Source organism: Centrocercus urophasianus, unplaced genomic scaffold (assembly GCF_019232065.1).
Source record: "Centrocercus urophasianus isolate 14NV4802_14NV808 unplaced genomic scaffold, USGS_Curo_1.0 seq_12, whole genome shotgun sequence".
In the NCBI taxonomy this organism is placed as follows: Eukaryota; Metazoa; Chordata; class Aves; order Galliformes; family Phasianidae; genus Centrocercus; species Centrocercus urophasianus.
The window spans coordinates 50,226,205-50,249,723 of record NW_024884364.1 but is presented as its reverse complement, the minus strand read 5'-3'; the positions used below and the strand labels follow the sequence as shown (position 1 = coordinate 50,249,723).

The following is a 23,519-nucleotide window of genomic DNA, read 5'->3' as shown; positions in this document are numbered from 1 at the left end:
AAATAAATGCTTAATAATGTCTAGATTACAGACTAAAAAACGTTAGATAATGGTGAAGTTCGGAGACCAAAGAGCACTTATAAACAACCTTGTGTCAAATCTATTAAAATAATTAAATATTATGCTACTTGCATTGCATTGGAAATTGGTTCTCTTGACGCCAATAGAAATAATAACTAAAAAAAAAAAGGAAAAACTGTGGTCAGTATACAAATAATCATTCATATATTTAATTTAAATGTGAATTAGTCTCACTTGTGCTTGAAGCAACACAAATACTTAAATAAGCAGATTATCAGAAAGCCTTCTTTCCTTCCCATTCTGTATTTCACTTGCTCAAACAGACATGAGCCACTACACAGCACAGAAAGAAAATATGAAATCTGGGAAATAGAAGTTACACCCCAACTGCACACATACACCACACAATCTCCAATCACAATCTGAGAAGACTACTACTGGAAAAGACACAGGTTTTGGATAAGCGTAACAGCTAAGGACATGCAATCCTTTTGACTAAACAAACAAAAATCTGTATACCCCTCTTATAACCACACAGCAGTAACTAAATACCTATACAAATTCAAGACTCCAAGTCTGGGAGATCTGAAAAAACTAATTAATTGTGACCTGACAATACAGAGGACCAGCACGTTCTTTAGGGTTTCTTCTCAGACTGAGGGCTGTGGTTATAATTAGAGATTTATCACTGCATAAAATAATTAACAATCAGTGTAGGTTATTGTATATAATTTGTAGCTCTTAGCGTTGCTTATATTTCCACAGATTTTCTAAAATTTTGTGTTACATGGACCTTTATGTCACCTGAATTCTTTTCAGATCCAAATTCCTATCAATCAGCATGCATTATAATCATGACCTGGAGTCACACATTACATAGAAAATCATGAGTCATTCAGTCCTTGGAGTAAGATACTGGTGGAGGCATCCTCGGCCATGGGACAGCATAGGCTTTGCTCTCTAGCAGCAATTCCAGCCTAAGTCCCACTTAGGGCTTGGAGCTGCCTGACTTTAAAACACCAGGCAGTGCTATGTGTATTTTCATGTTTCCCTGTTTAAAGATAGGGGTCACCACATCCTAGTAACACAGCAGCTGGGAAATACTAACACTGATGGGCTTAATCAGACATTGATTGGAGTCCCCCACACTTGAGTCTTGGTATCTCTATTGCACTTATCATTCCGACAGTGGGTGACCACACAGTTCTGTGGCCAGAGAGGAGAGGGAGAAGGGGACAGAGTTATAAATTCACAGTCTGCTTACACAGTATGGATATTTACCCTACTACAAGCTAACCATATCACCGTATGTCAGGAACAGGAGAGACCTGTCATACATACAAGCTAAGCTAGGTTTTCACCCAACTGTAACAAGAAATAATCCACAAAAGCTGATTTACAAATGTTTAAGTAAGGTAAGAAACTATTGTTGACTATAAAGAAATGACTATAAATGAAATGACTATAAAGAAATTGAAGTTCAATTCAAGCACATCAATATAGGCATCTAGCGGTATCTTAATACGTCCAGACATCCATAGAGCCAATGAGGCCCACACCAGACTGCTAGAGTAGCTGGAGGTTTAGCCAGGTGCTATACAGCAACCCAAATTGTGATAAACATATATGTTTATGAAAGTGAATTTGACCCCAGCTGCTAGCTCACATTAGGAACATTTATCAAGAACACAGCAAGACACATGTGGCTGCGGTCTGTTCCAACAGGAGGAAAAAAAGCAAGATTTCTCAGCCCCTGAAATTGGCAGCAAATGTATTAACTTCAGCTTTATTGTCTCCTGCTTTTCAAAATATTCTTAATATTTCCAATTGTCATTCCTTGGTGCATCTTTTACACAGACATCAACAGCATGATGCACTGCTCATCCACTAACCACAGTTCACTGCGAATGACTGACATGCATTCCCCAACCACATATCATCTTGCAGTCATTTTTATATCAATTGTTCTACACAAAAAGCAAAAGCATCCCCACTGATGCTGTTTACAGTGTGTAAAACCCAATCATAACAAATACAAATAAAGTGACAAGAATGACATAGGTGCCAGATTGCTCAGCTTGTGATTGAGCAAAAAAAATATGCTAGCATACATGCAGAAAGGTCTATAGGTCACTTGGCAACAGACACAGTGGAAGACACAGGTGTATGAGCTGTTCAAATCACTGCAGTCAGAAGTGCAGGCCTACCTAGGTTAAGGGTACAGCAGGCACCAATTCTTACCTAAACCTCAGTTTCACCACTGCTTACTTATACAACATGGCTTAAAACAGAAAATTATGACTTTGTGAATGAATTAGGAACTTTTTTTTTTATGACTTCTGAATGTGTGCAAGTAATTTTATAACACATTTAAAATAATCTCCAGCTTATCAAGGAAATAAGGTTAATACAAGTACATAAAAGTTTATCTTAGCTGTTCGTTTTGAGTTTGAATAAACTATCCAATCTTTGTTACAAATTCCCTTGATGCAATATATCTATGATTAATATTTAAGCTAGAAGTAAACAGAACTTCAATCCTATGAATTCAATACTTTCTAGTAAGCCAAAATCAGATCCAGACTAAAATTGCCAAGATTTTTATTTTGATAGAGGAGAGAGAGCTTGTTAGGTAAAGAGGAAATTTTAATTCCAGCAAAAGGTTTATTATGTCCATAGTCATGAAGCAGGTTTTTCTCTGTGTGTGGAAGAGAATCATCTTAAGTATTCAGTTAAGACAAATTCAAACTTGAATGGTCATTCTTATCACAATTTTGGCCCACATATGAGAAAACCTCATAAGATTTTGTCATCATCAACACAGAATGAATTTACACATATTAGTATGATTTTGCTTTCCTATTAGTATTTCACAATGCTCCTTCAAACCCCAGAGGATATGCAACAACATATGAACCCATGCAAGTGTTCATTTATGGACAAAATATAATTATAAACCATAATATAATTACAGAAGTGGAAACGTTACTGTGCTAATTGTCACAAAGTTGCAAAAAGCACAGTAAACAAGTGCTAACTTGCAAACACATCCGTGCAGCTGCTGAAATGATAGGAGAAATGAGCATTCAAAAAAGTATGTAAGATTGTTCTTCTAGTTATAGAAATAATAAAAGCATATTTATATTTTCTGTCATTTCTGAATATAAGGTAGCACAGGCCTTCCTTGCTTCCTTGTTTGTTTGTTTTTATTCTCCCATTATATCAATGGAAGTGGGAAAGAACACTAGATAGAAATGTAGTACTGGCAAAGTCAAAATAGTGACAGATTTCCCAAAAGAAAAACTAACTTTGTCAAGTCTTGTCAATTATCACATGCAAAACTCAATCAATAGTTCTCCAAGCTTCATGCCCACCTACACTGACATGCAAAATCATGAACTGACAGTCCTTTTCCCTCTGCAGCCTATTAAAGGTAGAGCTGATCAGCTCACTAATAGTTGAATTGTGCCAAGTCTATGAGACTCAGGAGCACAATTGCTACAGCACTGCATAAAAGCCAGGGAACAAATGTCTCTTAGTAAGGGCTCTGTCTTCCAAAGAGATTCATCATCAAGCATACTGCTCTGCAGCATATCTCTCCCCACAAGCAGTACATGTGCTTCACTTGTTTGATCACAAAGTTGGACCAGTACTTATAAACATGGATGTGAATATGAAACAGAAACACACATTTCCAAATGGCACGTGGACTATCACAGAGTTTATGAAATGTCACTGCCAAGATAAAATTTATATAAGTATCCACAAACCTTGCAAGATCCTATTGGTGCTTTTCATAAGCTGAAAAAGAATACAAAACCGACAGCCTGTGAACAACAAACTTAGAATAAGACATTCTCTTAAGCCAAAAAGTAATGCAAGATACTATCCACAAAAAGTTTATCAATTACAGTTCCATCTCAAAAAAATAAAATAAATAATTAAAAAAAATTACTACAATGGCAAAATACTAATACCTAAAAAAAATTCAACAGCATTATAGCAACCAGTCACTGAAGTAGCAATAGTTTATTTCACTGAATAAACACGGTGTATAATTCATTCTCCATTCTTTTTCTGTCATTTAGCATTTCATCCAGATGGAATCTGAACCTTTCCCCTTTAGTTTCAGCACTCAAACAAGACGGACAAAAACAGCATAAACAATGCAAAAACCATTAAGCGATATATATATAACTGACACTGGAACAAATCTAGAATTGCAAAACGGAATTCAAACCATCCAGAACCACTGGAGAATTAGAGATGAAAGTTCCTTAGATAGCAAAACAACCACTAAAAGGGGAAAGAAGAATTAAGATTTTTGTTTCTAAATAATCTTTAGTAGACAACAGTCTTGTAATATGTCTTGCATATTGCAACACCTTTCCATTCATCCTTGCATCACTGAGAGAGCTAGCTTAAAAATGCAAAACTACAGCTATTTGTGATGGCTAAAAGCTGAAGAAAACAGCAGTGCAACAGCTGACCACAGAATCACTTACAGCAGCTTAGCAAGAGGGTGGATGAGAAATGCAACAGAAATTGCTTTCTGCACAATAGCCTAGCAGTTACAGCACTAGTCCAGAAAATGAGATTGAACCTTTCAATCTATCCTTAGGATCTAAGCCAACTTCTCTAACATCTCAAGAGATTTTTGTTATATATGATGTGTGTATACAATACACGCAGAAACTGTTGTGGGTGAGGGAGAGGTGTTTTAAAGGCATCAGCTGCCTTTTAAACAATAAAACTTAGATGAGAGATAGCCAGTGAATCCAAATCAACCTGGAGCCTGTTGAATTAAGGGCACAAAGGTTGTGGGTTGAAACACCTTAGCAAAAAGGGCCTCCAGAGGATTGAAGGAACAAGAATGTTCTATTCTTCACTATATCATTTCCCCCTGTTGCTTCCAAATGAACTTGCTTATGAAAAAAATGAAACTAAATTTGTCACCATACAGAGGCAATCATTTCAGTCACTGTCACAGAAAGAAATAAACACCAGTTCTATGTGTGCTCAATCAAACAATTTGAGCCATGCCTCAATTTCAAGGCATGGGGTGTTGGTGTCCACAGCCAAGGAGGCTGAATCCAAATGCAATCTGCTCATGGAATCAGTCAAATGAAACTCTACTACAGTATCCAAGTCTTATAAACTTTGGATTGATCTACTTTCATAAGTACTATCAAGTTTATCTTATTGTAACTTAAAGCTTAAGGTTAGCAAAACGTATATGAAGATAACCAGGAAGCACTAAGTAATAGCTGCTTCAAAATCACAAGGAGCAGTTTATTCTGTAAACCATTTTACATAAATGATAAACTGCAATTTCTGAAAGATAAAGAAAATGTAATGACTATAATTGCTGAAAATTAAAATTATTGCTCCGATTTGAGCAATGATTTGCAAATCATTATATTTTTGATTAGCACTTAAAATCATTGAAATGATCCATTATTCATTTTAGTAGAGAGCAGGAAGTCTGTTTTGGAGCTTTAATTTTTGCAAATCTATTTCTTACGTTGTACTGGAATATTAATAGAAGTACACTCCAAGATATACCATTATGCTACACAGTGCTTACTTCACTAAGTCCAAGGAAACACAATGCCACTGGCTAACTCAGTTAAAGCACTGCCAGTCTGCTTGTCCTTCTCTGATACAATGCATCTTACCACGAATTCAACTTATTGTTAACAGGCGTAAAAAGAAAGTAAGCTTAGTATCCAAAAAATAATAGCTGCATAGAGCTGTGCCCAAAGAAGCATCACATATTTGCCCCCCTGGGATTATACTAGGAAAATTCTTCCACAGAGCTAAAGAGGAAGTCTATTTCTCATTTTGTATGCAAAGAAATATTTTATTTCTTTGGGGAATGGGTGGGGAAAAAGCTTTTGGGGAATAGGGTGGGGAAGAAGCTTCCGAATAAATTCAAAAGGCTCTTAGTTTGCACTAATAAAGCAGATATCTTAATGCAGTCTTGTATTCACATATGCACCTTACCTTTTTTTTTTTTTTTTTTTTTTTTTTTAATGCCATAGGGAACTGAAAAAAACAGTTTAAGAATAAATCATTTAAATATTTTCCTGACATGGTGCTGTAAAAAAAATATTCCACCACCAGTACAGCAGAGCAAATGAGAAACTAAAGATAAATCTGTATTTCAGTTCAAGTAAACAAGGTAACCCAATTTGATATGGCAGACAATATATATGACATAATAAAAAACATTTTAAAACTACACTTATTAAGCATCAGTTATGTGACAACACCTAATTTGTTTAAAAGTAGAAAAGCCATTGATACTATCATAGAAACTATCTGATATGCTGATATGCTCTTAGGCATTCATGAAGACCCTTAAGCATTAAAAAAAAAAAAAAAAGACAACCATGAAAAAGCTTTTGACATGGTGCCAACATCTGCTTGTTAGGGCTAAACCTACAGCTAACAGAGGCATGGATTTTTAAGATGTATGTGACAAGTCATAGTTATACTCTCATTAGCATATGAACAACTACAACACGGCAACAGTAAAATACAAGGACGATTCTCACCCAGAAGAGCAATCACTAGCTCCTGGAAGAACAGCTTACACCACGCTTACAGTGATCTCAGCCTTTCACCAACAGGGTTTATCTTCTTGATTCACTGCTGACAACACATGGCTACAGTATTGTCTTTAGGAAAGCAAAACAGGATTTTAAATGTTACTTTGAAGTGAGATGCTCCAAGGCACCTGGATGAAACCACCATGTAAGGTAGATGAAAGAAAAAGGGTTGCTATGTTACTGACGTTAGCAGAAGAAAAAAAAATATCTTAATTAAGATGTACTTTCTCTCTAGGAAAAGCTATAACATAACCTTCCCTGAACAAACATGCCAGAAATGTTTTGTTTAACTCATAATCTGAAGCAGAAAACAATGGAAAAAGGAATCTGAAGGAGAGGGGAAAAGAGTCAGAAAACTTTATTCCCTCCTACAAGAAAAAAAAAAAAAATTAAAAAGGCATGAAAATTATCTTCAGCACACCACATTCTCTCCAAATACCAATTTCCTTATTATCAGGAAGATTTTCCTTGCCCAGGAGAAGTACGTATACGCAAAGCTTTAGGCGAGTTGAGAACTCAATATGTTTGACTTCCAGTGTTACATATTTCTAAATCACTCACAGGAATACTGCCCCAAAAGCCAATTTCCTAAATAGTGGAAACACTTCAAAAGACAGAGTGACTTTAATAGAGAAGGAAAATACTTTTCCAGTGTAGCCTTGAACAATGTTCTAAACTTAATTGCAGCAATGTGTCAAAAATATACTGCCACAAGGGATGCGTAAAGGACTATAGATTAATAAAGCTAATCTCTTCCTTCCACTCAAGTGCATCTAAAAAACTTGAAGTAAACCAGCTGATAAAGTAACTTCTCTGTGGTCATAATATTTAAGCAGAGAAAACATTATCAATGTGGTTGATTTTCCAAGGGAGGATATTTGATCTTGCCTGGCTGCCTACATTATAGGAGAAAGTTTGAGAAATACTGCAGGACCTATCCACATTACCTCCCTAAAAGCAGTTTGCTAAGAACTCCTAACCTTAGCCGCTGTAATAAAAAAAAGATGTGCATACATGCAAATCATGTGGTAAGTGTGACAGAGGAAACCGAAAACTACATTTCATGAGCTGAAATCACTGTTTGTCTGAAAATCATAGATGAAACCTCAAAATTATTCTACAGGTACCAGTTTAGAGTACTTCTAACACCATATAAATGTGGAATTTTACTTAGAGAAGCCAGAGAGCTCACTGAAGTTGTATGACTACAACCCCTGTCTCCTACATGGGAAGCTGAGGACTGGAGTTCAGGCCATTATCGCTATCTTACATGGTGACAGCAAGCCTTTTTACCCCTTTCTTTTCTCCAGACTCCTGGTAAAAAAAGAGGCATATCTTAACAGGCTACAAAGACAGCAAGCAGCCTACAGAAGAAACACAAAGAGTTAAGCAGTGGAGTGTCATGACTGCTATTTTATCAGTTTTTTTTGTTTGTTTGATTCCTAACACCACAGAACTACCAAAGACTTCAATTTGTTCTAGACTATAATCAGATGCTTTATAACTGACACAAAGTAAAAACTTAAACTTGGCCAAGAAAGCTTTTCACAACTAAGTCTCCCAGAATCCAGTGATACACAGATACCTAAATGCTTTTGTGTTTGAGCTTAAACACTATCTGCACTCCAGCCAATGCTGTGCGCTGAGCTTACCTTGCATTACAAGAGGAACTTCTCCTGCATGTAGGAAATGAAGACCTGCTATTCAACTACAGCTGAACTGCATTAGTATTCTTTTGTAGGAATATTCCCGAGTAAACTGCCACCTGTACAATTCAGTGTGTAATAACAATCATTTAATAAAATTTATTTTTATTTTTTTCATGAATATTCACACAATAACTCTCAAGACATCCCACAGCCTGCTACTAAAGTGCTGTATAGTTTTATTTCCAATGCATATTAAAAACTGTGCTGAAAGTCTCTGACTCTCTGCATATATGATGAAGTCTGCCTAGTGATACTACTAAATACTGACAATAACAATAGTGAATACAATATTCCTTTTTAACTGGAAAAACTTGTTTTGAGCTTGGCTTCAGTTTTGAAAATTGTGCACTAGGTTATATTGTCTGTCAATGAACACTACCTCCCATCACACATAGTCACTACTTAATACAGAAGATGCAGATTGACTTGGGAGAGTGAACAACAAATGTGAGGCATGCATTAGCTCCCGTAAGATATGGAGGAGACATTTCAAAATTAAATACCTAATGCAAATTATTACCTGTGAAATGGATTAAAACCAGCTCAGTCTGAAGCCATTTCAGTGATTTCCATTGGGGGGGGGGGGAGGGGAAGAGAGGAGGGAGGCGGAAATCATCAATATGTCTCTATTGCACACAAAAATAATTATATTTCAGCAGAAGTGCCCTTAGAGAGACTAAAATTTGGCACGCATTGGGTACCAAAATGCACTGGATATACTGGACCAGTCCTAACTTGCACATAAAATATTAAACTTTTTCTAGAGTGGCATTTCCTAGTAGAGAGAACATGACTGAGAACCAATTCTCCTTTGATGTCTAGGTTTTGCACAACACTGAGCCAGTATTATGACACTTGAAGGCAATTATAACTGTAAACTAGCATAAGATCTTCAAACATTAAAATTTATTTATTTAACTTCTTCCAGCTTGTTTAAAACATGGAAAAAATAAGAATACCATGGATGCCTTATAAAAAAACCAACAGCAACAAACAAACATGAAAATCATGCACACTGCAATCCTGGAAGAATACAGTGATTACAAAAGGTTGCAGACAAGAACCTCGCTAGCACCTTGGTGAACCCAATTCATATGAGGGCTATAGGAAAAATACGAAGCTGATAGAAGAAGCTTTGACAGCAGCTATTAAGGTTATATTTTCAGCTATCTCAGAGGGGAAAGGTTGAATCTTATTTTAGTAGAGAGTGTTTCTGAGCATGATGGAAATGTTATGTTATGACTGTGTTTTGAATGTGACAGCTTAGAATTACAAAAAACACTGCTGTGTATCCTACTAAATGAAATAAAATATACACCTGCAGAGACTCAAAGAATGCAAGAAACTGTAGTCCATCATTTCATTCTTCCATGCAATTAATGTGTAAAATAAAAGCAGATATTCTTGACTGGATTAGCTGCCATTCCTTTTTCACTCAATCTCTCTTTTCTTCTACCACAATTCTGTGAGCAAAAGTCAGAGTTTTTTTGTCTTAATTAACAAGCAGCTTCACTCATCTACCGTTTATCTTCGATGCAGGAGTTACGTCACTGGGGTGTGCTTAGTCCTACTGCAACAACACTTGCAGAACATGGGCTGGCAAAGCATAAGCCCAGTAAATACGCAAACAGCATTTCTGCTTTACTTCCAAAAGTAGCCCCATTTTCCTTCCTTTTATCCAAAGACTAAAGAAAAAAGAAAAAAAAAGAAAAAAAAGGAAAATATCCAGAAGTCTTTCACTCACTCATTACCCAAAAATAGCAACAAATCTCCTGAATCAATTAAGGTACAATGTACAAGCAAGAAACAATCAAAGTCATTGTTTCTAAATATAAATACCTCCAATAAGGCAGGCATTTCCAATTCCATAGTAACGAACCTGAAATTAGATTTACAAAAAAAAAAGAATTCTTTGCTCCATAGCAACAATTTGCTATCACTCTGCTTGTAAATGAGCAAATTGTGCCTGAAGTGCAGTGCAGGGAACTTCACACTTCAGAAGTGGTGAGAAGTTTAAGGAAATGTGGAAAAAATTTGATCTCTCTGATAAGCACCTGAAAAGGCATGGGAAAAAATAACAGCTAGAAATCATTAATGTAAGACTGATCTATAAAACTTTACTCCATTCTGTTCTTAAGAGCTGATGCTTTTTTATCTTTCAATTCTAATGGTAACAAATCTCTGTAGTTTCCTATTACAAGAAATCTCTGATGTTCCACAATTTTTATTCTATTAGCCTTCTCTGTCTTACTTGGAAGCAGTTTTCAAACAATACTGTCACAAAACAGTTTTCCAGTCACATTATTGTTTTTTTATTAGAATACAAAACATTTCCAATAAAGATCTCGTGTCTACTATTCCAAGACTGACTCCTGCACATATGTAAGATACGATTAAGCAAAAGCAAATTATCAGGCCAGGATATAGATTTACTATCAATCAGCTATTCATAGAACAAGAAGACTGCTTTGATGAAATAGGAGGAAAGGAAAGGAAATGTAGGACTTTCCGGATATATATATATATTCCGGATGTATATATATATTAATACAATTAACCTTATTTTAAAGTATGTCTCAAAAGAAAACATTCACTAAATGTGATAATAATTTCTTGAACATACATATATAATATAATATATAATATAAAGCAGACACTAACAATTCCAATATGCAAAGACAGTGTAAGAACTGCAAGTGAAAGGTAAAAAATCTCTGCTGAAGAGTACATGGAGGAAAAAAAAAAATGCATTCTGACAACCTCTACATATAAATAAATAGCTGGATCAAAAACAAACATTTGTTTTAGCTCCATGAAAGCTGCAAGAAGAAAGAAAAAGAAAATGTCAATCTATTTCATGTTATGACTACAATATTAGAAATGTAAATGGATAAATACTGGAATAAATTCCATGGTTTTGCTGTAATGGATATTCTTTTTCCCTATTAGTAGAAATTGATTAGATCATATAGATTTTACTCAATTAACTAAGGTAATGAGAAGGGAGAATAAGAAATACCAACATTCAATTTAAGCATTTTTCACGACTGCTGGGTGTTGGCAGGGTGGGGCGAGGGGATGGTGCTATATACAAGGCAAATGCAAAGAGGTATCAGGTACACAGATTCTGAAATGTAAACTCTGGGAGCAGTGACTAAAGAAAACAAAGGTATATAATGTAGAATTACAGAATTCAATTTTATTATTAACTTTCATTTATAGAAAGAGATTTCAACAGAAAAGTTTTTGCATACTGTTAAGGCGTTTCTCTTTGCAGTTTCAGAGTTACTGAGAAGCCACTCATTCATTACCTTAAGACATTTTTTGAATAAAACATATCCTCTCTTTCACATTCATAAAATACGTGCTTCAGTTTTTCCTTTTTCTTCTACAGTGTTTCCAAACGCACACACTAATAACCTGCTCTCTGTAACAGGTTCCAAAAAATGGACAAGGAAAATGTTCAGTTCCATTCTGAAAACAGTCAAAGTCATGATAAAGGGAAAACTGTACAAAGTCAGTGATGAATCAGATATTTGTACAAACTAAATGTTGCAATAATGTACAATTTGCAATCAACTGCCAGATAAAAATTTGAGAGTTCTAGAACACATAAAAAGACACATACCAAAATAAAAATGCTACCTCTTGCTCTTTATTCTTCATTCACAAAAACTTAAGGTTAAACTAAAAATAATATCAATTCATTGGGCATTGATGTAGAAACTGGATATGTTGCAAGATCTTAGTGGATCAAGTATTTTCATTTCCCTGAGATATATTTCCTATGAAACGCTGTTTTTAATTTTTTAAAAATAAAAATTTATTGCACTGCTACACGCTCTCTGCGGCTCCATCTCCGCAAAGCCAAAAAGCAAACTACTTTTTATTAATCCAGCATAATGCTATAGGGAGGTTTAAGTCTTGGCATAAAGATCCATCATTTTGTGAGGTGTAATTTTTTTTGCAGCAGTGCTCTTGTAGCACTTCACAGTCATCCAAGGACCTACCCTCACATCCTGAAGAGAAAGGGAGGCAGAGGAAGCTTTCTGTATGTAAATCACAAAAACATCCTTACTTATCAAAAAATAAAAACAAACCCTCAACCACACAGCAATTTATTAAAATGAAATAGTATCTCCTGATTCACATTAAATCCATTTATTTCCACTACTTCAGCCCTTCTGGTACACTATAATGTAATCCCAGTTTTTTTTCATGAAACACACATTATCTTTCATTCATTCTTCTCTGAATATTAGTGCAATGCATTATTCTTTTCCCTAGAGACATTTCTGAATGAAAATGAGCAATGTCTAATTCACAAGAATTCATGAACTAAGAAAGACACTTCCTCTGATGACTGGTCTCTAATCAAACAGGGGCCTATAGTTTGAGTATGTGACAGTCTACACCCACATGGATTGATAAAACAAAATACAGTTTCAAAAACAGTGTCCAAAAACATGCCCTGAGATGACATGAGTGGGCAATTGGTAGTGTACAGTCATGCTGTGAAAGAGAACCTGAATTAATTAATATTTATGCCGAGCAAACGATCACTGTTCAGGAGCAAACATTAATTGCTTGGCAGCAAACCCAATCAGTTCAGCATCCACAAGCAAAGAACCAGCAAGTACCTTCAGAGAGCAAAGGCTGTACAAGGGCTACTGGAACTATTACATCAGGTCAGGGAACAAGTATTAATGAGCTGGGAGAAATAGACACTGTATCACACTGTACATATTTCACAGTGACAAAGGTCATGAATAAATTCCTGTGGATAGTAGATAGAAAGACTAAGCTGACAAATAATAAAATGGGCTTTCTTTCCCATTTTCTTGTGTTCTCCACACAAGAACCACTCACAAGCACAACAGACAAGGTAACTAACAGCAGAAATAAAAGATAATATATGCAGTATTAAAGAGAGACTTCAAGGACTTATCTGATGACTTAAAAAAAAAAAAAAAAAAATTCTTCCTATGCCTTAAAAGGGAAGGAAGAATAAGATTAAAACAAAATGTGACCTGTAAAAACAGCAAAACCATACTTGGGAAAGAACAATGTCTACTTAAACAAAAGGTCTCCCAAATGACAGAATCAGATTTATTCCCAAACTACTATGGAAAACAGTTAAGAGGAATTAACAACAATAGTAAGTTGCAGAACAATGGAAGCATACATAGAGGCAGCAATTATCGATACTGTGCACACGTGTACAACCTTTCAAGAAATAAAATACAATAAAAAAAATTGTTAGCCATAAAAATAAGCCACTTGAAACTGGCAAACACACTTTATCAGTTACTGAATTAAGTAAAAATGACATAAATAGATGGGAGATAATCAACCTATTTTAAGTGACAAAAATATCCTAATAAAGGTCAGCACTGATCTAAGAGTAGGAACGTTATTATTATAATTATCATCATTATGGTAGAGGGAAAGGAAAAAAAAAAAAAAATCAAGGTCAGGAATTTCTGTTAGAATCATTATAAGGTACAGAAATCTTCTTGATTAAATGCATCTCAGTAGCGTTGTGAAAAAAAAAATTACAATCAATACAGAGAGACACAGAACAAAAGCAGCAACAAGTACTAGCAGTCTCTATATTACCCCCCCCCCCCAAAAAAAAAAAAGTTTTCTACAATAAAAGCAACATATACCAAGCTTGAAAAGAGGCATCATTTAGCCTAATTGCTTTTGTGTTGTTAGTTAATATAGTTCCTTGCTGTTAAAAGAATGATCATCTTGTGAGAATTAATATCACCATTAACAATCTATTATCAACTATAAAAAAAAAAAAAAAAAAAAAAAAAAAAATTAAAAAAGTTAAAAATAGTTGAGAATAAACACCTTAAAAGAACTCTATAAGTACAAAAGCAAGTATTCCAGATTAAGATTGCCTCCTGGGAAAAATATACCAACAGAACTGAAGAGCAGAATTTGGCTGGTAAATCGCTCTACATAAATTAAGATGTCGCTAAAAATTAGACTCTTGAGAGTTCAATTAGTCAACTGAGAGAAAGACCACACAAATGAATTGCAAGTAATCAGAACAAGAGCTGCAGAGCTGGGCCCAAGATGGCATCCTGTGTAACTGTTGTCACTATGCAGAATAACAAATCCAAGTTTGTTGACATCTTTTCTTTTCCCCTCAACTAAAAAGGAAATTGGAGTGCGGCAGCTGGAAACAGTGTCACTGAAAGGGAAAATTCTGTGCACCTTTTCTTTGTGCAAAATTATATTCCATTTATAGCACCTTTTATTTACATTCAAAGCAAAATACTTTAAACTTTATATACAAAACAGTGTATGTAGTTAACAAATGTAAAACTTTATCACCTACAAACAGACTCCAAAATCTGCACTAAGGCACAGAAAGAAAATAACTTTCACAAATGGTCAAACTGCTGAGTGCATTTTTTAAAATCACTAACCAGAACATTTAGATTCTCAGCACCTCCAGAACACCTCTACACTTGATAAAGGCCCTCTGAAATAACTGGATGTGTTTCACATTATTAACACAAGAAATTTGAAAACTCTTGGGATTTAAATATTTGATATGTTGGGGTTTTTTCCTTTTAAAACCAAATGCTTCGAGTCTGACACAACTAAAATAAATAAGCACCAGAACAGCATTGAATTTGTGTGTAATTTATGTGTAATATTCAAATCAAGTCACGAGTCTTTCAGCTTGGGAGCACTGCACTCAATTCCTCAGGGAGAAAAAGAAGATCATTACTAATGCTGCTCAGTGCGTTTTGATATGCAGTAACCATTACAGAAATGAAAAAAACCCTATTCAACAGATGCTGGACTGAGCTCCACTTCTGGATAATTCTAGCCACAAACAACAGACAAAGGTGAATGGACAGTCTGCAAATCAATCATGGAAATAATAAAAGTTAGAGTCTAGGATAGAACACTTGTTATGCCTTTGCCAAAATTCTTGTGGCAGTTAAATGAAAATGCTAGCTTTGAGATAAATGACAAACCTTTTCTGTTCTATTTATGGTTAGTTAAGTCTCAATGAAGAGCTGCTTTATGCATCTTCATAATTTGCTCATGAACCACACAAGAATTAACCTAACAATATCCTTAATTACATTGTTTTTGCAACAAGATACAAGTACAGAACATAGGAGCAGGAGGGTATTTTTGTTTCATTCTTTGTTTCCCAAGCTCAGATGAAAACTGAGAATGGCAAGAAAGTAAGTTTCCACTACCTGGAAGCAAGAAATAGGCTTCCAAGATTACCAGTGTATAGCCCAAGAAGATTAAATTTCTGCACTTAAGCCATAATAGTGGACAATCTAGAGAGGACTGATGTTTAGCTGAATTGGTGCTATTTGCTCTGATGCAGAAGAAATAGGAAGCTGTTTTAACCTTCCATTCACACTTTAAAATAACAGACAGCATGCACATAGCAAACTCCAGCATGGAGCTCTTACCAGTTTTCTTGTAATTGAGATCTCCTAGGCAACTTGTGCAATGAAATGAAAGTGAGAGTAAACTTATGACTTCCAACCTTGTCACAATGGACAGGTAACACTAGAAAGAAAGAAAAAATGCCAAAACTCTTGTGGATCTCACAACACTGATGAATTCAACTGCAAGTTAATTTCAACTATCCTACAGATCAGATTCCCTGTATGAGTAGCAATGCAAGAATTGCTAAAGAGTGGCACATGGGAATCCAAACACCTCCATGCTAATGAGATGGTGGCTGAAAAAGGAGAAAACTTCTGATTCCAGTTGTCTAAAATAGTCCTTGCCCTTCTGCAAATGGTCAGATAATCATGTGTAAGACATCATGATTTAAAGTTACAGTAATGATATCTTGCAAAACTAAGTTGTTTAAGAAACAGTCTCTTACATCTGCTTGAATACACTGTTTCATTGGCAAGGTTAATAATTTATGGAAGGTTGTGACTACTTCTAACAAAAATAAATATATGATTAAGTTTTGTATACTAAAGTGTTAGGTGGTGTGTGTGTTAGTTTAGAAAGTAAGTAGAAAACCAAGAAATATTTTTATAGCAGTTTTCCTAATTATCAGTCAGGATAGGTTAATATTATACATATGGTTTGTACAGAACTTAATTTCCAGGCTAAAATATTTTCAGCTCTCGAGAAATCTAGGTCCAGATCAAATGCAACATTTAATCTTATTTGTATTCTTGTTTACCAAAATTTCAACCCAGTGACCTGCTATCATATATGCCTGAATTTCTTTTTTTCACATTTATCATATATGCCTGAATTTCTTTTCAGTGAAACTGGAGAGTCAAAGCCTGGTGTGACAAGTACCTCTCCAACACAGTTACGGCATAGTTTATGCTTGCAGTTGGATCTCCCAATTTAGATGAGTCAAGGAGTTGTAAGACCTAAAGGATGGGAAAAGTTGATTTGCACTGGACTGTCAGTATCCACCCAGATTCTGAGAAGGAAAAAAACCACGTGCAAAAAAATCCAACAAGGTGTAAGTTTAAAAATTTCTCTTCCCTACTTAGGTATGTTCAAACAATACCGAAATAAGCATTGACATGAAATGCTGATGAACAACCCAAATCTTTCTCCTGATTCTTACCATCTAATTTGTGCCTTTTACTATCTTTCTTCTGAGCAAGTGTTCAATTCTCATGATTTAAAGGGTTACAGCACTTGCTCACTGGCAAGTATCAAGCTAAGCTCTGTAACTCCAAAGCATGCGCTCCTGCATTTCCCTCCCAGCACCTATAATCCAGGAGAGCACCTCATCATCGCTGAAAACTTACCAGGAATTCAAGGTTCAGAAGCTCTAATCACAACACAGTGTTTCATCTCATACATAACTACCCTATGCAGCATTCATCAGTCTACTAGCTCTCATCTTTCAATTCTGCATTTCCGTGTTTTTGGGGATTTTTTTTAAACCCCACAAAACAAAACATTGACAACAAAAACATAGGGAGAAAATATATTTGCAGCGTTCTACTAAAAAAACAGGTCCTTAATGACTTGTCTTAACATTTAGGTCTGTAGTGAACCTGCATCATTCACATTTAACCACAAAAACATTGTGAAGTGTCACATAACACCACGAAGAAGTTTGCTACATGAAATTACTCACTACGTAAGAATTCGAATTTTTGTCAACAAAATTTGTGATCTCATAAGAAAAACAGGTAGTTAGACAAGAGTTACTATCTACAGCACCTTGTTATTTAGATTTAATTACATCAACTCCCTCTAACTTTTTCTATCTCAGCTCCGTGATCAACTGCTGTATCACAACAGATTAATCATCTCATTCTCTATCCTGTAGTTAACAGCATTTCTGTGCCTGCATAGATTTATATGCATACATAACTATATTCATTTATTTTAGAAGAAAATAAATGATTTGTTTATATTTTGCAGTCTGCTGAAGCATGCCAAGTGTGTGTTTGTCACCAGATATTAACAGCCCAGTGATGCCTATTTTCAGTTCTTTTACAGCATGCTACTTGATCCTAAGTATGCTACACTATCTTAATTTTAGTTATTTATTGTTCTTCTAAAGGACAACTGCAATGCATCTTCATGATTCAATAAGTTACCTCATCTGTTTTTTCCAAAACAAAGGAAATAGCATAGTCTTTTTGAATTGTCTCGTTAAATATATCATCCCACTATTACAGTGTTGTAGGAGCAAAATAACATAATTCCTGAATATGATGCATGTTTTTTTTTTTATCCTCATGCCTTCTTACTTTCATTAGTAGCTTCTGCATCAGATACAACCATATACCTTTAGCTATTCCAATCATGAATCATCCTGCAATGTTTTGACAATGCTAACTAAATTCTACTTATGCTTAAATGACCATTTTGATTCTTTTTATTTATTACTGGATCTCACAGCATTTGCCTATTGACAACCATCTTGTGTCTCGCTTATTTTTCCCTCACTAACCACCTTTCTCCTTCTTCAACACTGGTTTTGCATATTTTTACAATATGCTAAAATGCCAGTATCAGATAGTATGTAATGCAACTATATAAAGTGCTCAATTAGGTATCAAAGATCTCCAACTAATGTTTTCTGTTCCGTTGTGACTTTTTCTTTTTGGCCAGTCAACTCTGTACAGCATGCACAGAAGTTTAGTAGTTTTGAATATACTATGTATTAGCAGTTAGATCAGTAGTCTTATGCAGTAAAGGTATAAAGCAAGAGAAAAAACCCTACTAGGCAAATTTTAAGCATATACTGTCTGTATTCAAACCTCTTTGTTACAGGAAAGTAAGCAGCAATTTTAATCTACAAAAGTGATGATTTTTAAAAAATAAATAAAAATGTTCAGCAGAATATATATAATAATAAAATGTAGTTATTCCTGTTCCTCTGGGGTTGTATTATACAGTGAAGCAAGCAACACTTCCAAGCTATGTAAATCTTGCTGCATATCTACAATCACGAAGGATATAACACTACCATACCAGTACAGACACTGTCTACCCTGTAACAGCTTATGTACTGCTGGAGTTTGCTATTAAAAAAAAAAAAAAAAAAAAAAAAAAAAAAAAAAAAAAAAAACACCCTTTGATTAATTTTACCTACTTAGTAACAAGCTGTCTACTGGCACTGTTCACATATTTTATTTACTAAGTGACAGCACTGTTTTCCAGTGTTTTAATTTCCTGGCAACAGCAGCTGGAATGATGAACAAAAAAAACCTGATTTCATCCAACAGCTCAAGGCGAAAGAGAAGGTAATCCAAAATGAAAACTGCAGACAAATGGACCACACTGCTTATAAGTGCTGATAAAAGGGTGTAAAGTAATGTTTCAAATAATGATACAGGACTCCAAAATAACCAGAGACAGTTCAGGAACTACAATTTAAGGTAAGCTGATGTATAAAGGTGGGACTCAAGGACAACTTAATCAGAGTCAATTATGATAAAACAATGGGGGAGTTAAAATCACAGAAGATTAGACTCAGCAACATTAGGCCTAGCTTTAGCTACATAAAGCATATAGATGCAGGTTCTAAGGTAGAACACTGGGATCGTTTCCAAAGTCAAATCAAGACAAGTGAGAGCTTTAGACTTCATTTAACACTCACAGTTATGCAAATTTGTAAATACTTTGCAAACCTTCCTATGTTATACTTCAATGAGAAGCACATGTCAGCTATAGAAAACAATAACATTAGATCACTTCAGCATTCAATTTGACATTGTATATAGATCAATTAATACTTGTTTTATAGAATCAGAGAAATTTAGATGAAAGCTTCCAAAAACAGACATATAGTTTCACATACAACCTTGGAGTGAAAATAATTGCAATATTTAAAGCTTCAGATTCTGAAAAGAGTAGCCCATTATGAAAGCACTTGAAAAAGTTACAAAATAGTTTTAGACATCCGTTACCAAAAACATAGTTTGCCTAATTCAAAATAATTCATGCAGATACCAATAGCTTGTGGAGTCTCTTCTGCAGGCATTCAAAACCCACCCGGACAAGTTCCGATGTGACTTGATCTAGGTGTTCCTGCTCAGGCAGGGGAATTGGACTAGATGAGGTCCCTTTTGAGGTCCCTTCCAATCCTCGACATTCTGTGATTCTGTGGCTTCTAGAAATACATAATTTATTATAACATCTTCAATAATTAATAATTAATAATAATAATTAATTTTATGTAACACATAAAAAAGTAGGAAAATTAAGAACTGGTATTTTATTTCTCACATACTTTACATAGTACATTCACTTGTCTCATTAAGAACATTCACTGTATACTGGATAGGCAGAAAATATCTAAAAAGAAAATATCATGTATATCCCTTTTTTCATCCCTTCAAATTACTCAAAATTTATTAAAGCATAAAGAATAGAATCTTATAGGATTACAGAATCACAGTATATATAGCTCAGGTTGGAAAAGACCTTAAAGATCATCAAGTCCAACTGCAACCACAACCTAACCACAACAACCAACCTAACTCTAACAACCCTCTGCTAAATCACATCCCTAAGCAAGACAACCAAATGGTTTTTAAACACATCTAGGGATGGTGACTCAACCACCTCCCTGGGGAGCGTATTCCAGTGCTTCACAAGCGTTTCTGTAAAGCAGTTTTTCCTGATATCCAAACTTACCCTGGTGCAACTTGAGGCCATTTCCCCTTGTCCTGTTATCTGTCATCAGTGAGAAAAGACCAACCCCACCCTCACTACAATCATCTTTTAGGTATTTGAAGAGAGCCACAAGGCCTCCCCTCAGACTTGGCGGAAGTCAGTAAGACCTCCCCATGTTGGGGAAGTCAAAGCCGTCTACTGACTGCCTTTTGCCTTGTATGGATTATTATAGAACAAACATACTTACTGAAAAATATCTTAAAGTTGTGATAGAACTTAGTCACACATAACTCTAAACATGACAAAAAGTATTTAGAGGCTGAAATGCACAAGTTTTCCAAAAGGAGGTTAATGTTGTGAAAATCATCAGGGTGGCATTCCTTTTATGTCTCTGTACTGGAAGACACTGAAGAGTATTTTCAGTTTGACTTTACACACAATTATGGCTTTCATCCTAGCTGAAACATTACCAGAATAAAACACGTTCTTTCTATGTAACTTCGTAAATGAAATTACATTCTCAATGAAATGTAAGAGTAACAAGGGGAGCAAAAATATGTAACAATAAATACTTCAGCAGCGTATGATGTCCCATTTTTTACAGATAAAAATAAATTTTATCAGCATGCATAAACTCTTCCATCCAGAAAATGACTAAGTATTTATCTGATGCTGTACTTTAAACAGGCAGATTTAATAACAGCAAGGAGTGGGTTTAAACCTTGAGTGCCTCAATCTTGGCAAACTTAGGTTGAAAACTATGAATTCTTAGTACTTTACTTTCCCAGCTTGAGGCATAGTTCACAATTTAGAACATTTTTAATGCTTCTTACATACACATTTATATGTTTACACATAAACATATAAACCCCAGGACTCTGGAGCACTCAATATGATTCAGAATCTTCCTCCCCTCCCTGTTTGATATGCTACAGAAATGTAATTTCTAAATACAGACAGGATAGTATCTGTGGAAAAAAAAAAAAATGTATTTAGATCCCAGAATATAATACAGTGCTAACCTATCTGTCCTTTAAATACCTGCACACAATAAGTTCACTTAAAACTGATCTACAATTCTTACACATTCATATCACCAAAGCCTGAATATTCACACAGCTTGTGTAGACAGCCCTGCTCTGTTGAGTTCTGCACAAAATTACACTAATAAATAAATAAATAAAGTTTCCTGAAGCTTCTAGATAAGAATTAAATTAATTGCTTCTAGATAAAACAGCACACCCTCAGCCTATTTGAGATTCCAGTAGTTACCCAGAAAATGAAACTGAAACAACTCATCTTAATCAGTGCCTTGCACACTGCATTGAGCCTGCAAATGGCACAAACTGAAAGAAACCAAAGATCGCTTGTAACTGCTCCTGCTAATAGGAGCAAAACTATTTTTGTTTTAAACAATGATATACTAATGACATTGACCACATTATAATAAGGTGAAGGATGGATAAAGTATTATTTATTGGAAACAGGGCAATTCTGTTAGTCCTTTCAACACGAGAAGGAAGGAAAAAACAGGCATTTCTTGGAAACAGAACTCGCTGGACTTCACAGCAGTCCTAGAAACTACAACAATCTGAGTTGTAATTTACTTTCCCAGTACGTACTTGAGGCACATGCATCAACATAACACTTATTAAGAATTAACCCACATCCAAAGGTGCTTCTTCTACTTTAACACATAGCAACTACTCCCAAACCATTCCATGATTCTACAGGAAGCACGCAGTACGACGTCCCCATTCAGCAAGAAGCTAAAGCAAACACAAAGGCTATGCTAACTACCCAAACCCCCCAAGACCCAATTCAAATGCAGCATAGAGCTGATATTTCAGGATCCTCGGATCCTGATAAAGTCCTTATAATAGAAAATTTGCGAGGGGTTTCCAGACTTTTGCAGGAAACAGCAACTTCTTTAAATAGCTAAGGCCCAAAGGATGCTCATGGACCTCGTAGCACTTTCCAGATTGGGAAATCTCACAGCCCACGGCTTCTTCCCATAGCTGTAAACGCGCTCTCTGCACTCAACGCAGAACCTTAACCCCAGGCTAATCTCTCAACCACTCTCCCAAACCGCCACGCTGAAATTAAGGGCAAGCACCCTTGCTCTCTAAAGCTTTAAAATCAGGCAGAATGTAGCTACAAGTAGCAGAGAATGGCGGGAAGGAGGAGAAAAACACCGTTTCCTGTCGCTTTAATCCCTTCAATCAGGCTGCCCGCCTGCTCGCCGGGGAGGAGGCCGGCAATGAGCTGCCACCGAGGACAGCCCGACCGCTCGGCCCTGCTTCCCACAGCCCGGGAGGCGTCTGGGCTGAGGGGCGGCGCGTTTTAGGCTGCCCACCACCGCCTTCAGCCCTTTGCAGAGCCTTGTAGCGGGGCACCGGGAAGCTGCAGGGGAGGGAGAGGGAGACGGGGGGGACGAAGGCTACACACCCAGCAGCAGGCCGTCCATGTCAAAGATGAGGTGAGTGACCGGCCGCAGTGCGGCCGTGGAGGAGCAGGAGGAAGCCGACATGGCGAGCCGAGCCCCGTGTAGCGGCGGCGCAAGCGCGGCAGCCGGAGCGGATGGGGAGCAGGGAGCGGTACTGCCGCGGGGGAAGGCGGGCGGAGCGGGGCAGGGCGGGGGTGCCGGGCCGTTGCGTGCGGTGCTGTCCTGCGTAGCTGGAATAGCCGCCGGGCGCCCGCGGGCACAGCCACTGGGTGGAGTGCGGTGGAGCGGGAGGCCCAGGGCAGGCGCCGCGGGTCGGACCGCGGGCAGAGGCACCGAGGGACCGCTTAAAGAAACTTTTTCTCTTTTTTTTTTTTTTTTTTTTTAAACAAGGAAAGTTCTATTTTCTGCTTGTCTTTTTCTTCTTTAGAAGTTTTCTTCGTTTGTTAATCCCTTTGGATGCTGCTCCCTGGGAGGACTGGGGAGTTGCTCCTGTTTTGGTAAGTGCAGACAGCATTTTCTCACAAAGTTGTGCTGTGCCCACGTAGAGATTCACAGGGGTGCAAGTGCAACTACTGCTGGATTGTAACTAGAGCTGTAAATAGAGCCTCAAAT

General features: G+C 36.3%; 2 protein-coding genes across 7 annotated transcripts in view; one reads left to right on the top strand and one right to left on the bottom strand.

The window, feature by feature from the left end:
• Nucleotides 1–23,047, bottom strand: part of LOC122155675 (pseudouridine 5'-phosphatase) — a 57,642-nt gene extending 34,595 nt beyond the window's left edge. The window contains exon 1 of the mRNA XM_042809740.1: nt 22,910–23,047. Within this exon, the coding sequence (XP_042665674.1) occupies nt 22,910–22,991 (82 nt within the window). The 5' untranslated portion in view covers nt 22,992–23,047. The remainder of the gene's footprint in view (nt 1–22,909) is intronic.
• Nucleotides 22,836–23,519, top strand: part of LOC122155673 (steryl-sulfatase-like) — a 99,955-nt gene continuing 99,271 nt past the window's right edge. For 4 of the 6 annotated variants that reach the window (XM_042809736.1, XM_042809733.1, XM_042809738.1 and 1 more), the window contains exons 1-2: nt 22,836–22,940; nt 23,335–23,404. The gene's annotated coding sequence lies outside the window, so the exon portion shown is untranslated. The other 2 variants (XM_042809735.1, XM_042809734.1) reach the window with 2 other exon arrangements.